The 15,850-nt window shown below is 40.1% G+C and overlaps 1 protein-coding gene across 1 annotated transcript; it reads right to left on the bottom strand.

Annotated features, from left to right (window-relative positions):
- Positions 1–1,513: 1,513 nt before the first annotated feature.
- On the bottom strand, positions 1,514–14,944 carry tnfrsf11a (tumor necrosis factor receptor superfamily, member 11a, NFKB activator). Its single transcript, XM_062441855.1, has 11 exons — positions 14,870–14,944; positions 9,635–9,713; positions 9,120–9,245; positions 8,029–8,175; positions 7,851–7,941; positions 6,585–6,661; positions 6,329–6,436; positions 6,151–6,200; positions 5,467–5,923; positions 4,951–5,415; positions 1,514–1,797 (listed from the first exon to the last, which is right to left on the bottom strand). Exons 1-11 carry the CDS (start codon positions 14,942–14,944, stop codon positions 1,514–1,516), a joined length of 1,959 nt encoding a protein of 652 aa, XP_062297839.1.
- Positions 14,945–15,850: the final 906 nt, after the last annotated feature.

Below are 15,850 nucleotides of genomic sequence, written 5' to 3'. Positions count from 1 at the left end.
GCTAGATTTGTTTCGCCTCACAGCTGCTCGCCATCCCCAGCCATGATGAAAGGCTGCCTGTCTGTCACCACTGGGACAAAGACAAAGAAGGCTTGCCACATGTGTAATTAGCTTGGCTTCACAAAAATTATAGATCATCTGGAGGAGATAAATGGCTCTTTCATTGTAATTTATCTATCCAAGAATAGGAAAGTTGACAGAGAGAAACCACAGAATGCACGATGGCAACCATCCATGAAAGGATTAGATGCAAAACATTTTTAATTTCAATCAAAATATTCTTTCAGTCATTCATTGCAATAGATTTGATTGATATGTACATAATTATTGTAAGGCTGCATATATATGATACGGTTGTACGTGAACAGTCCCTTTAAACTCCTACAGTGTGCATTTTGCCTGCTGTTAATGGCTCCATTTAAAACATTCACACCTCAAATCAAATGAGAGGAAGCACAAAAGGAATATTCATTCTCATTTTACAAATAATACATAAACAATCTGATATGTAAAATTATTTAAAACAAATCATTATAAACAATCGGACATTTTACTTTTCTTCATTAAGACTTGCATGTTAAAACATACTAAAATAAGACAAACTAATAACAAAATAGCTTATCAAATGCATAGCATTTTTCTTAGACACAAACTGCACTCATGGTGCAGTAAGAAGATAATTTTTAAAAAGTCTACATACACACAAGCATCGCACCAAAACTGGATGTGTCACTCTATTGTAACAAAGCTTTTGTTAGACCCTGCAACCCCAAAAAGAGAGGATTCACTCAAAGAAATGTCATAAATTCATCATATTTTTGAACAAACTTTGTTCTCGCCAACTCTTAATATAGCTAGTAGATTACATTTTCTACCATCCAAATATTTACTTTCATAATAAGATTTTGTGAGGGGAAGCACATCATTTCCACATGGTGGATATTGAATTTTGTAAGGAAACTCTTCAAATCATCCAAATGTCAAACTCAGAAAAGCTAAAAACTAGTTGGCTGGGTGTTTTCGTACGGGGTAGTCTACAAGCTTTAAACTCTCTGATTTGACGATAAAAAGTGGGAATGAGGAATGTAGTAAATTCTTTGCATGAGGACCCAGCTGCAATTTCCATACAAACAGTAAAAACATGACGCTCTTCCAGTCTGAACCCTAGTTCCACATCCATTTCCCAACAAAATTCCCCATCATTGTCTGAAATGGAGGGAGTTTCCATTAAAAAATGCCTGCAGCTTTCCACTGGAAAATGAAAAAAGGCATGTGAGATGCTAAAGGCACGGTTCGATGACTTTTGTGGGAAATGGGACGCCATAGAAGATAAATCAATATAGGAGTGGATGGTTAGCTTCACTTCCCTAATTTGTAATGTCAAAAAGAGCTATCACATACAGTATAGGGCAACAGAAATCATCAAAGGTTGTTTTTCAGTGTGTAATTGATGTTTAGGGAGTATGGAGTATGGAGATGATCATGGTACTGACATAAAATACAGCCACTAGTTTCACTTTCCACGTGGCCGCTCCTCCATCACTTCTCGGACAAGCAGTGTCTCTTCTTGCAAGGTGCTGTGGGTAATGGAGTCCCCTGGTGACCTCAGACTACTCTCGAAAAACTGAGCTGTCTCACTGGCCTCTTCCTGGACGGGGCTACCGAATGCATCGTCCAGCTCTGCCCCATCACTGCCAAAAGATGTCTGGCTGACATAGACGACGATGACGTCACTGCTGAAGTTCATCACCTGACCGCTGGAGATGAAGGTGGTGTTGTTGTTCCCAGACACCTGACCTGAATGGAAAGATGTTGGAGGGAGAACGAGGAAAATGATCATGAGAAGTAGAAGAAAATAAGATGTTGGAAGTGAAGTAACATGATTTATGGACAATGTTCCTTAAGTGGGGGTAGTGTGAAGAAACCATTGGTTTGCGGGGGTAACTCATGACAAATGAATCAACATTTCCCTATGTAACTGGTGTAAAAATGTTACGTGAAATGACGCCTTATTGGGTAATGTGTACAAATATACTATATATATATCTGTATATGGTATAATTGTGTAAGACCACCACACACACAGGCAGACAGAGCTTCCCCTATTCATGACGCAAGTGAAGAAGGGACTAAATCTTGGCTAACCTCAGATGACAAATGGACAGTGGGTGTAATGACCATGCAAGATGACCACAGAAAGGCCACGGCTTCATACACCACCATATCATATCCTTTTTGCCCATTTCAGACTGCCTAGCACTTTTTAGCGTGAGAAAATCAAGAGTTCTGAAAACAAGCCAGTTGCAAAGGTTTATGGTTTAAACACATGACTGAATAAATGCAGCAAAAGTACTGTTCAACTCTTTATGACCTTTATTCTGTCCAACAACATGTTTATCCAAAGAGAATGTTTCACGAATTATCTCAACTTCATTTATATCATTCAAAAAACATTTGTATTAATTGACTTACTGTTTTCATTCGGATCACATAAGCATCAGAGCCAACCAGGTGGGTTAGGAAATCAATTATGTGCTTCTGTGTGTAACCGATGTTTCACCAGATTAAGTTTCTGGTTCCTATTTTCCAGTCTACAGAATGAGCCGACCCTCCGTGACTCACAGCTAATGCCTCGTCTGTTCACACATACATCCGTGCACAAACACACACACCAGTAAAATGTAAGCAAACACACTCTAGCAGACACTTTTACTAATATACACACACACTGCCATAGCCCTATGAAGCTGCAGAGACAGACAGACACACACAATCACACACTCACCACGACAGCGTCTCTGTGCTCCCCATCTGAGAGCCTTTCCCGGAATACCAGTCTGAGAGGTCTGGCTTGAAAATATGTCATTTCACCACAACTTGGAAAACAAAGCTTTATGGAATCTGCTTGGGTTCTTCTGTTTATCCATCCTTAATACCAAGCTGATTTTTCTGGATGCCCAACAACAGCAGCAATATCATCTACTGACAGAGGTTTTAAACCAAGGACTAAAGTTGAACTCTTGTGGAACATCTCTCATGTTCGACCTCAAAGAAAAACCACACATTTACAAATCTGCCCAAATCTTGCTTATTTTACCTGGGTGACTGCCGGTTGGTTAACCCCAAAACTGCTCCAGAGAGTGACCAGCAGATGAGACTGATGTTTCAAAATGTTTTGATTTCTAGTGGAGGAGGTGTTTAAAAACTCTGTATACATGTGTGACCTTTGACCTTTAAATATCATGTGTGGGAATTCTATTTAATAGTCTGTCATTACTGCATGATGGGAAATGGTGTTCGTGTCAAGCCAGTAAATGTGTAATTAAAGTATCCAGTCATCAGTGAGAGTCCAAAAAAATCTTCACAAGTTTGTGTATGTGTGTTTTTGTTGGGTAGGCAGAGTTATAAAAGTATTACTCAAGCTGCTCACATCTTGCTTCAATTAAAGCTGTGGTCACTTTGCGCAACCCTATGGAACTCCGGGTAAACAGGAGCATTGTACATGGCATAGTTCACACTGACACACACACACAACAGTGTATGTTAGAGTGTGGTTCTGGCGGTTCACTAGCTCATCAAACACACACACATATCCTATTCCTGCTCCATGTGTGGTCCCCCCAAATTTGGGTTCCAAATATCAATACTGGCGTTGATAAAACATATTTCTTGGTACACTGGCGTTGATAAAGTATATTTCCTGGAAACAATCACACAAACCTCCTATTCTTATGCTGAAAACCAATTCTCTGTTATATGTTGTCCTCAGCATGTTACCTAATAATACCCCAGTTTGAGCTAACCACTGTCCTGAGCAGACTGCTCTAATAATACAGCTTTTAAACTAACCATAACCACTTAGTGTTTGAGGCATAATGCATAAATATGTTTCCTGGAGATTTTTCTCTTTGGCAGCATTGTAAAGGCCTCAAAGAGAACAATACAAGTTCAACCATGTGATAGTAAAACTTTCCATTAAAACCAACTAAAATTTCATTCTGTTATTCTTGGTGAATTGTTCCACTTATTCTGCGGAAACAGAACACTGCGAGTGTATCAAATCATGTACGGGTATGACTCTGTTGCAATACAGGGTTGACTGCCTACTCAAACACTGAATACAAAATCCACCTGGCAAACACAACTGTGGTCCCACAGTCTTTTTAATGAGCCATTATCCCGAAAGCACACAACAACTGTGCACTCAGTTTTCATTGACAATAAAATGAGGAGTCATAGCAAAAATATTGTCTTCCATAGCATCTTTGTACTGCCCCAAAAGAGCTAAGAATAGCTTATATTTCTGGGAATTGACAGAAGAAGATGTATGGAAGCCCATTTCTGACACAAAAAAAGAAAAGAATGATAAACTTGGTAAAAAAAAAAAAATGTAATAATCAGTGAAAATGAGATACCAAGTCTAATACCAAGAATAACAAGGTTGACTATACAATTGAAAAGTAGATAATAATAAGTAAAAATTGATTTTAAGTGAAAAAACTTAAATTGTAAATCTTTTGGACTTTCTAAGTCATAATTACCAACTGAACAATTAAAAATTGACTTTTACAGCCAAATTATATGAAGTCAGTGTTATAAGATACTAAGATAAAAGTATGACTTATTAAAATTATAATAAAATAAGTCATAATTATTAGATATTAATAATTACTTTGTCTTGAAAAGTCATCATTTTGACCCACTAACTCAGCATTTTGATTGACTCTAATAATTCTAGTAAAAGGTTTTTACTTTGGAAATTTAACATTTTAACTTTTTTTTAAGTCATAATTTAAATAAGTATATATCATTTTGACTTGAGTAATCATGAATGTTTCTGTTTTTGTCATTCCTAATAGATATATTTATTTATTTATTTTTCTTTATTGACAGAAATGAGCTTCCATACAGTTTATGTGGGATTCTTGAAGTTTTTACATTTGAACCTACCTGAGGTAAGAGTTGGTTCTGCCAGCTGACTCTGAAGACTCTCAGGTGGGCATTCCAGCTCCGAGTCCCCAGAAGAGAGCTTGTTTCCTCTGCTGTCACCCCAGGAAAGTCCCTGGCCGTGCTCCTGGCTTGAGGACTCCATGGGCTTGTCCATATAGAGATCTCCGACAGATGAGGACGTCATCAAAGGGCTGACTGAAGTCATCACAGAAGCTGCACTGGGGGTGCTATTCACTGTGGAGGAGGAGTCTGTGCTTACGAGTCTATATAATTCCTCCTGTTTCCCTAGTGACCTGTCTTTCAGGTGGGGTTTGAACTCTGGCCTTGCCTGAGCCTGAGACAACGGCAGGCAGAGTTCAGGATGTGGGCTGGATGGTGGGATTACAGAGGAGGTGTGGTGGAGAGGAGGAGACAAAGAGACAAGAGATGAAACACTTGTCTCACTCTTGTACAGATTAACCTTTTCTTGGTCCCTGTCATGCAATTTTTCACTGTTGTCTGCCCTTTCATTCTCACTTTTTTCCTCTTTCCCCCTCTCATCTGCATCCAGCCCTCCACAGAAGCAGTTTCTGGGAATCCCAGAGCTGACAGCCTGGCTACAGTCCTCATTCTCTCCTACTTCCAGTGGCTCACGTGCCGACATTACACACAGACAAGAGCCTGCCAACAGTGGAGACACACTCACAATTTCCTCTTCTTCAGACACCTCCTCAGGTTCCCCAGACCTTTCGCTCTGTTCTTCCATCACTGTCTTCCCCTTTATCCCTTCTTTCTCTGTCATATTCCCTGTTAGGGGCAGTGACACCTTCACATCTGTAACAGTGGTGGGATAGGTACATGGGGTCTCATCAGCAGGGTTGTGGGGGGCTTGGCAAATGAGTTTGGACGTCTCACATGGTGTACATTTGGTATTTCCTGGGCCGCCTCCTAATCCTCCTGCTGCTCCGCTGTGGTAAAGAGGGGCCAAGGTCTCCTAGAACATAACAAAAATTGTAAGCAGGTTTTATTTGCATGAATGCATGAATTGTAAAAAAAAAAAAAAAAAAAGTTTAAAATCCATGTAGTAAGACATACAAGTGCTGTAATTGTTTTTAATTCTTCCATTGATCGAATATTTAATAAACAATCTAATATGTGGGTGAAATTACTTGCAATATTTCTGAGTGTTTCCACGTCCATTCAACTGAAATTTTGTCTTACCTGTTGTATTCTAGTCCTCTTCAGATTCTGAACACAGGAGCGCAGATTTACTGGACAAAAAAACAACACGTTGTACCTTAATACTGATTAAAACTCAGGTGTAGCAATCTTAATTAGAACAGTAATAAAACAATAAAGTTAAGGGAGAACTTTAAGATGAGTGCAGTCTGTAACCTACCAGAGAGTAATTTCAGTTTGTCCTTGTAGCAGAAGAGGAGCAGGATGAGCAAACAGAGAACAGTGATGACTGACAGCAATGAAACTAGAACCCAGGAGGGTGCTGCACCTGCAAGAGAGATGAGTTCAAAGCTTGCTTTTTCTACTGTGAGTCATACATGTCTGCAGCTGACATAATAATTCTGTCAGGTGTTTTTATGCGGTTGTCACATACAATATGCATTAAATTGACTTTGTGGCATGATATTCTGTCTTACTAGTGACATGTGGTCCACACACTGCGTCAGTCTGAGCGCCGCCTGGCCGTTTTTCACTCCTGGCCTCAGCCTTACAACTGGGAGAGAGAGGATGAAATTATGAAAACAGAGAATCAGAAACAGGTTTGCACATACAAGGAATTTGCCTTGGTCTTCAGTGTTGCCAACTATTTTCAGTGGAAAGTAACTACAGTCTAATGTTTGTATCGGTGGGGGTCCTGGACCTTGATGATGATGTTGATGAGGTTGGCTGTAGATGGGAAGAAACTGTTCTTGTGTTGTCAAGTTTTGGTCTTGACAGACAACAGCATCTTGGTAAAGGGGAATGTTTCAATTAGTTTTTGACTGGTGTGAGAGGGGTCTGCTAGGATCTTTCCTGCTCCATCAAGGTCCTGAAGGGACGCCAGATTGCAGCCGATCACCTTCTCAGCACAACACATGATACACTGCAGTCTGCCCTTGTCCTTGGAAGCTGCAGCAGAGCAACAGATGGTGATGGAGGAGTTGAGGATGGAGTCAGTGGTGGTGTTGTAGAAGTGCACCAATCATTGATTTCGGCAGGATGAAATTCTTCAGCTGCTGCAGGAAGTACCATTCTCTGCTAGGCCCTCTTGGTGAGGGTGCTGATGTTCAGCTCCCACTTGAGGTCCTGGCTGATGATGGTTTCCAGGAAGCACAAGGACTCTACAGTGTCGACTGGGGAGCCACACAGGGTGAATTGGGTGGCTAGGGTTGTGTTAAATCCAAAATCCACAACCATCTCTACTGTCTTAAGAGAGCTGAGTTCTAAGTTGTCTCGTCTACAACAAGTCACCAGATGGTTAATTGCCCACTTGTAGGTATCGTTTCACCAGGGATGAGCCCAGTGAGGCCAGTAAAGAGGAACACTTGTACATGTTGACATTCAATTTTTCCCTCTATAGTGAACCAGCCTTTATAGTTGGCCGGATTGTGGTAATGGTGGAAGGAGAGAGAAGGACAGATGAAAGAAGAAAACAAAATTCTCCCTCTTTCTCTCCAACGTCATGACAGATCCGGCCAGCAGTGGAAGCTGGTGTCTGGTCCAGGGTTCCAGGGTTCCAGGGGAAGTGGTGTGCATATTACTCATAACAGATGACTGGCAGTGAGTACACCTACCCCAATGCATTTTCCCTTCACAATGTCAAAATATTCCAGGCTAAAAAGAGTGTGTGTTTGTGTGTGTGTGTGTGTGTGTGTGTGTGTGTGTGTGTGTGTGTGTGTGAGCATGTATGTGTATATGCTTACTTAGTCCATGGTTTGCATTGTTCAGCACTGTTGTCAGCAGAGAAGAAGCCTTTCTTACACGGAACACAAATCTTCCTTCCGTTAGTTGACTCTGGAATTAAGAAGATAAATTGTAATAAATAGTCTCTATAATTGCTTGATATATCTTCACTATTAGAGATGCAGATTTATGTCTTACCAGGGTCCAACTCGAGTCCATGACCAGTTTGGCAGGTGGGCATCCTCTCACAGTACTCGCAGTTGATGGGAAAGCACTGGAAGTTAGGATGGCAGCGACATGGTTCCTCTGCCTCAAGGTTTTCAGGCCTTGGCATGAAGCCCTTACCTGGAGGTCAAATGAGGCAGTATTTTAGTGCAAATCATAACAGGCTTCTTTTTGGCTGGACCGGCCACAGACCAGCTCTATAACCATGAATGTCCGTCGCTGACTGACTGACTCATTGAACGATGAAGTTACACCACTCGTCGTCCAGCCTAGTAATGGAGTTTCCCCATTGGCTGTTGCTCTTTGAAAGTGAATTAATGCAAAAAGTTTCAATTACGTCCTCAGGGGTCATTTACAGAGAAGCCCCAAGCATGAGACCATATGTTTTACAGACATCCAGAGACACACACAGATACAACAGCAGGGGCAGTTAACTAATAATTAAAATAGTTATAATTAAAATTAAAATAAGTTCTCTTTCAAATCAAATATCCCACAATATGAGTGGAAAGTATTGTTTTTAAAACTACATTTTTTCATCCTTTTTTTAAATCAAAAGTTGCATAATCATGTCATGTGATATGCTATTTCAGTACACGTTAGCAAGAAATATTACTGGCACCACTTAATATCCAGGAATTCATATTATAGACTCTACCACTGACTATCCTTGTAACAAACTCGCCACAATGTCTCATGTTGGTTTGGACATAGTCTTTTTTAATATTATGTTGCCGCTTGTGGGATTGATTTTGTTACAAGGATTTACAGATAACTTTAAGATAATAACACACTGATGCAATTTCAGTTTCACACGTGTTTACTCTTTATTTTGAGTTCACCTCATCAAAATTATTTACAGAAACAGCTACCCTCTCTGTGGTGATCAGAGCATTGTTCAATACAAAAAGTGAACATCGTGGCCATTTCTGTGATCATAGTTTATTGTTGTAGTGGTATTTAATGGGTGCACTGTTACAATTGTATAGTAAAGGCATATGTAGCAAAACCTTTTAATAGTCTTTCAAAGTTTTGGCATCTGTGCGCAAGCTGCAGGTACTGACCTGGATCACAGAACTTCTGCTGAAGACAGCGCGTCTCTTGAGTCCAGCCGGGCTGGTATTCTCCACGGGCACATTTAATACATTGTGTCTCGTTGGAACCATTGCACTCAGAAAACAAACGGTAGCCTAATAAATGAAAAAAAGACACAGAGGGAGGGTAGAGAAGAAATACAGATGGATTTAACAACCCGTACATAATCACAGTAACCACTAAAAACCTAATGGAAGAAGGGAAAAGAGGAAGGCAATTGACAAAATTAGAGCCTGTTACTAAAGTGGTAGCTAGTTCTTGTGGGTCAGATGTAAATGCAGATTGTGTGTGCACAAAATGTTCCATTTATAAACATACTTCCTCTTTAAACTAAGGATCTTTGTGAATGGAAATCTATTTTTATTTTATGCTAAATCCATTGACAGACATTCAATATGCTCACACTACATTCTTGTGTTATACTTGATTCCTGTACGTGTGTGTGTGTGTGTGTGTGTGTGTGTGGGGGGGGGGGGGTTATTACCTGGTTTACACTTGGCACAGCATTTGGAGCCTTTTAGATAATGTTTATCATCACACTGAAGAGATTTGGAGACTCCGTTCTAAAAGATAATAAGACAAAACATTAATTTAGCTTTATGTATGACAAGAAACAGGAACTCTTGTACAGCATACAGAATATTTAGAGAATATTAAGATATATCATATTTTCTAAAGCTGATTAAATCACCATGATTTGCTTAATCAGAATCATTGTTCAGTTAGTGCTTCATGGTTTATGGTGTATGCTATACTTTACTATGTCCATCTTTCTCCATCTTAAGATCATCTTTTAAATCTGCAGATGATATTTTGAGATGGCGGTGAGTAATGAGAGGAAGAGGATGGTTAAAACATTTCCAAGACATGCCCAGGAATTCTTTCCACACTCTCAGAAGCACCTGACCACATCGACTGTGCACCCTCCAAACCAGCAAACCAAACTTCAATAGTACCCAATTACACAAGGAGAACCAACTGAAATTAAATGCAATCATCTCCAGTTGGCTTGGACTTAATAAACACATCTTGGCTGCAAACGGTCTCCTGATTCCCACTCGTGTTCCATTTAAAGATAATTACTAGCTTTTGGAAAGATGACCTGTTCGTTAAACTGCTTATTACACTAAGTGATGAGAAAAAGAAAGTCTTTTGGCAGCAGTTAAGCTAAAAAGTATCATAGTTCTTAAAAGGTCATGCTTAAATTGGTATAATGCTATAGTATGTTTCCTGTTGTCACTCAACAGTGCGTGCTATAGCATTAGTAGAGAGTACCAGAGCTCTTGTTACGGGCAACAGGAAAGTGAACGGTGTTAGATCAGTCCATGTTTTAAACAATGAATGGGAATTCAAAAAAGGGGCCCTAAAGGTAAGACATGTGGCTAGACAGACATATTGCACACACCCTACAGCCACCCAAACTTAGGGGCTTGCCACATTGCTGAATTAGAGAATCTGGCTGTTATGACAAAAGCGATGCCAAAGCCACAGCGTCTATATATAAACGTAGAAAAATACAACCTATAGGTCTCACTGCACTCTGACCTTCTTTTACTCCTTCAGCCCTTCTGAAAGCTCCTTCTTCCTATGAGTTTATACACTCATTCACTCTTATCCTATAATTTGTATTGTACAGAAATACTGGCTCTGATGAGTTCCAGTCCTATATAAGGCCAGTCAAGTGAAGAGTGACAAATCCATCCTCCTGCTCTTCCCACAGGCAATATTCAGAATAAATACTACATAGAGTTTAGAGCTTCCGAAATGACTGCATGAGTCTCTTCATCTTGCAGTTATCATTTACTTTGGACGTTATAGTCATGCAGTCAATTGTTGTGATAAGTCACGTAATTGATTCCTCATTTTAATTTCCTGCAACTGAATGGGCTTCAGTGTCATATAAAGCTGCCAACCCTGTGAAAACAATTACTTCTTGATAAGGGAAGTTAATTCTTGATGACAGTTGAGCAAATTGTGAAGAGGACGACCACGAGATGTTGTTGAAAGAACTGGAAAAAGCTTGCTTTTGTGAATACCCATCTTACTTTTGTTGAATTTTTAATTTAGTTAAAGCCTTGATTCAGAATTGATTCCAGGAGACAATTGTTTTTTCCTGAGCACAAAATTGAACATTTAAAAATACAGCAATAGTATCAATTTCAATCAAAAACAAGGAATGGTAGGGGACATCGTCTTTTACAACATGTCCTCTCTCTTGTTATTTCCCTCTGCTTCTCACACCTCCACTTAAGACTCTGTTTAGTCTCAATGTCTCTCCAGCCTCAGGCACGACAGAACAACATGAACATTGGCAAAGCGTTTAATTACCTTAACTCAGCTTCTCACACATCAGCCAGTCTTTGTTTTAAAATCTAACCAGAGGCATAATGATGCACAGTGCTCATAGCTCGGACCGCAGCACTAATGAGGACCATGTGCTGCAGCAGACAGAAGTGACAGAAGTGGGAGAGGTTCCCATGCTAAGAGGCATGTGTCGTTGTGCTGGGATGGATGTATGGATGTATGGATGTATGGATGTATGGATGTATGGATGTATGGATGTATGGATGTATGGATGTATGGATGTATGGTGTAAGGTGGAGGTAAAATTTACAATTGTAAGAGTGGTCAATCTCCACAAGTGGGACAGAGGGCACAGGAAGCCAAAAGAATGCTGCAAATTATATTTTTGTCACTACCACATCTAAACATTGGCTTTGAGTTATGTGAGGTAGTACATTTTGAGTCACTAAATATATACGTAAGAGGGAAAAGAACTGATCCACCCTATATGATTATAGGTTATCATAAAGTTGAAGATAGAAAATCTAACCTCAAAGCTAACTAAGCTAAGTTGTGTGTGTGTGTGTGTGTGTGTGTGTGTGTGTGTGTGTGTGTGTGTGTGTGTGTGTGTGTGTGTGTGTGTGCGTCTGTGCGTGTGTGCGTGTGTGTCTCACTGTTTACGCATTAGTAACTTCTTCTGCTATCCTTAAGGAATGTAAATTATTAATTTAAGAGTGACAACTTTAAAGTTATGGTTAGTTTAGGGTTATGTGAAGGTTAGGGTTAGGGATATGGTGGTTATGGTTAAGGATAAGTCTCCAGGAAATGAATTTAAGTCAATGAAATGTCCTCTGAAGTGGTGGAAAAAACAACTGTGTGTGTGTGTGTGTGTGTGTGTGTATGTGTGTGTGTGTGTGTGTGTGTGTGTGTGTGTGTGTGTTTTTCTGCGTGTGTGTGTTTCCAACATAAACTGTAAAAAATATTTGACCATCTTTTCCAGCCTGTTTTGGTTATCTTTTAAAAACCTTCAGCAGTTATATGATCCTATCGAACAGGAGTAGGACGTAGAGTGCATTCCATTTACTGTCAAGCTGCTAGAGAATTTGCATAACGGCAGTTGGCGCCAAGCCAAGAGAAGCAGTGTGACTTTTTGGCCTGTAGGTGTTTCAGGGATCCACGATAAGGTGCTGTAAAAGCATATTGCACAACAATTGAATCTTTGTATAATGTTTGCACCTGTGATCATTTTTTTAAGCCATAAAAAAGTCCTTTGAAGTGCCACCTGCACATGTTGTGGTTTTTACCTGTGCTAAATGATTTTTTTCACAATCTCATACTCCTGATTAACATGTTTAAAACTTAAACAGAGGCTCATATCCTCAAAAACATTGTGCATCTGTTTGCCATTTTTTAGGAAACTGACTTCATTGCTACATAGTTCATAAAAATGAGTATCAAGTAACTTGTTTCCTGAGAAAAAAACCTCTGGTGCAAATGAACTGACATATGTTGTAATTGCTTAAGGAAAGGTGACTTCTTCAGAATAGAAAGAAAAGCTAGAAAGTTAGTCAATATTATGATACTAACCATACTCTGGATTAAAAGCTCATATCAGTGTTAATATTTACAATAGAAGTAGACAGGGGTTAATCTGAAGGTATTAGAAGCAATATTAAAGGTATTAAGGCAATTATAAATTATCCTCCTTCCCCCACACAAAGCTCTTTTGTCATTACACGGGATGCAACATCTATAAAGTGAATGTCTCTCTTGTCTGCATGGTTAAATCAAGTTTGGATCTGCAGGCCTGAGGCAATACAGTGTTATTGCTCAAGCTGAGTTAGACATAACACTGATTACTGATGCTGTGGTGGGTGGGTGGACTGGAGGATGGATGGATGGATGGTTGGAGCAACAGGAGGGAGAGCATGTGATGAAGAAGACCACAGATGAGTAGGAGACTTCCCGCTTCAGATGAATGGGAATTGGGAAAGAGGTATTATGATTTTAGTTGAATGAGTGTGCACATTCAGGGATGAATTCATGGATGGATAGATGAGCTTTATAGAACAGGGGACATATGGGTAGGCAAGTAAATTAATTCACCAAAAGCTCAACTCACACATGATATATTGACTTTTAAAGTTCTCAACATCTTGAAGTAATCTTGTGTTGCTCAATGTCAAACACACAGTTAGAAATGAATTTGGAGTGAACTGGATGAAGTGGTTGAATACCAAGAAAATGAAGGGGAATTCTTCAGGGGTACTGTGAGTCAGTAATGGCAAGACCATGGTGAGAACAGACCAAAGCCAAAGTTTTGCAGTGTCACCTTAAAATGTCGATGAAAAACATAACTTCCTTTCCACACTCTGACTAATTTTCTGGGCACAATATCTGTTTTTGCTCACTTTTGTTACCACTACTTGAAACAAATTTGTTGGACTGCATGGATAAGATGTAGTGCCCTCCCAAGTATTATCTCTTGCAACACTTTTGGTGGAGCGAAGAAGGAAAAACAAAGGAAGAGAGACCGTCTGTTCCAGTCATAGTCATAACGATGCTGGCTTACAGTAATGCAGGCAAACAGGCAGTGATAGATCGCTGGTGCCCAGAAGTCCCACCACTACAACCACATCTTGTAAACTACTCCACCTGGACAGAGTTAGCTTCTTGGACTAAACAACAACATGGACAACAACATGTCATGGGCCATTCACTTTTTCCTCCCTCAAATTTAACCTTGGCAGAGGATCAGCTGATGATGATGTTAAATCAAGACTAAAAGGGAACCCTAAAAACCCCAAGCCAAACACAATCACAGAGCTATAAGATAAAGAATGATAGAGTTCTGTGCTATATACAACATGATTAACACATCCATGTAATCAAGTGCATGCAGTTTTAATTTAAATGTATAAAACCTTTTCCCCTTTCTCTTTAGTGGCTTTCTGTAGGATCTATATTGGCCCCTGCACCTCATTGTGAGAACCTCTCCTAATGTGGCTCTTGATTAACCTTTTGGCCTAAGCGGGTCCCCTTTGGGCCGGGAGAGAATGCTTGGTGGAGGGAGAGGAACATCCAGCCGCCAGCGGCGATTTTGCGGTCAGGACAGGAGAGGTGGATTCGATCCAAACACAACTTTTTCCAGTCAGTGTCCGCGCGTAAAAATCCAACACCCTCCTCCCCTGGCTTCTCCCTCTGTCCAGTTTATACAAATCAGCAGAGGTGATGACACATATTCTGGTTTACTGTTACATATCTCCTTGTCTATCTTCTCAAGGAAAAACATCTGTATTTTTTTTTTTTTGCATTGCCTCTCTCATTCCAACCTAACATGAAAGCACATTAAAAGCAGAGAGATGAGACAGGACACACAATAAAGTAATTATCAATTATTTTGGTTGCTATACACTCAAGTTAAGTTTTTTTTTACCTGTGCGTAAAAGGTGACAATGACACATGTTATCCAGCCACGGAATATCCAAATCGTTGAAAGGTTCAGCCTCATCTTTGCTGGTTGATGAAGACAAGTTCTTGGAAAAACTTTTCAGTCTCAGCCAAGCAGCAAATATCCGACTTTCCAGATTCCTCTTGAAATGTCCGTACAGTCAATCACTTCTTCTTCTTGTGTGCGTAAATGTGGCCGAACCTCCACATTGATTCACAGGGCATTCTTGCGCCGCGATACCCGGTAAGGCAGCTGCGGTTCTCACCTCTCCACGTCTCTCCTCTTCCTTCTGTTGTCACCCACGCTTTGTGGAAGGAGCTGCTTGCAACAGCTTGTAAAAACTGACTGACTGGCTTTAGGGAGGGAGGGAACTCCTCCCACGTTGTCATTAGAAAAAAAAGAAGAAAAAAAAGCTCATCCCCTTCTCTCCCTCCTTGTTCTGTGCACTATTCTTTCTCAGAATATGAGTTATAAAGTAGGCATTGTTGTCAGTGATGTACAATAAGGTTTTCTGGTAATATGAGCCTTATACATTGGAATTAGAAATGCTGTCATTACATTCTGTGACAGTCTACCCAAATCACATGTGCCAGCATTAAACATTCAGTTCAGTTTGTGGTACTTTTCATTATTGGCCAAACAAGAGATATGACCTTATATCAAATTCATATTAGCATTCAGATATCACCCCATAAGCTGGAGGCAAAGCATGTGGTCACTTTCATAGAGTTCACTTCCTGTATTTTCTCCCATTCATCATGGGAGTGAGTAGGCAGGTCTCAGCATAGTTCCTGGAGCGTGGGTCCTGCTGGAACAGCCATGACCATATCTATGGGCTACAGAAGTCATTTATTCAAAAGTATTGGAGACAGCCTCCAGGAAATATTTGTTCCCGGCTCTAAGTGGAGGGTGAGAGGGAAAAAAAGCACAGGGTGTATTTCCCTCAGAATTTGCATGACAGATTGG

Source organism: Scomber scombrus, chromosome 20 (assembly GCF_963691925.1).
Source record: "Scomber scombrus chromosome 20, fScoSco1.1, whole genome shotgun sequence".
Taxonomy (NCBI): Eukaryota; Metazoa; Chordata; class Actinopteri; order Scombriformes; family Scombridae; genus Scomber; species Scomber scombrus.
The sequence above is the reverse complement of the archived record's forward strand: the minus strand, read 5'-3'. Positions and strand labels throughout refer to the sequence as shown.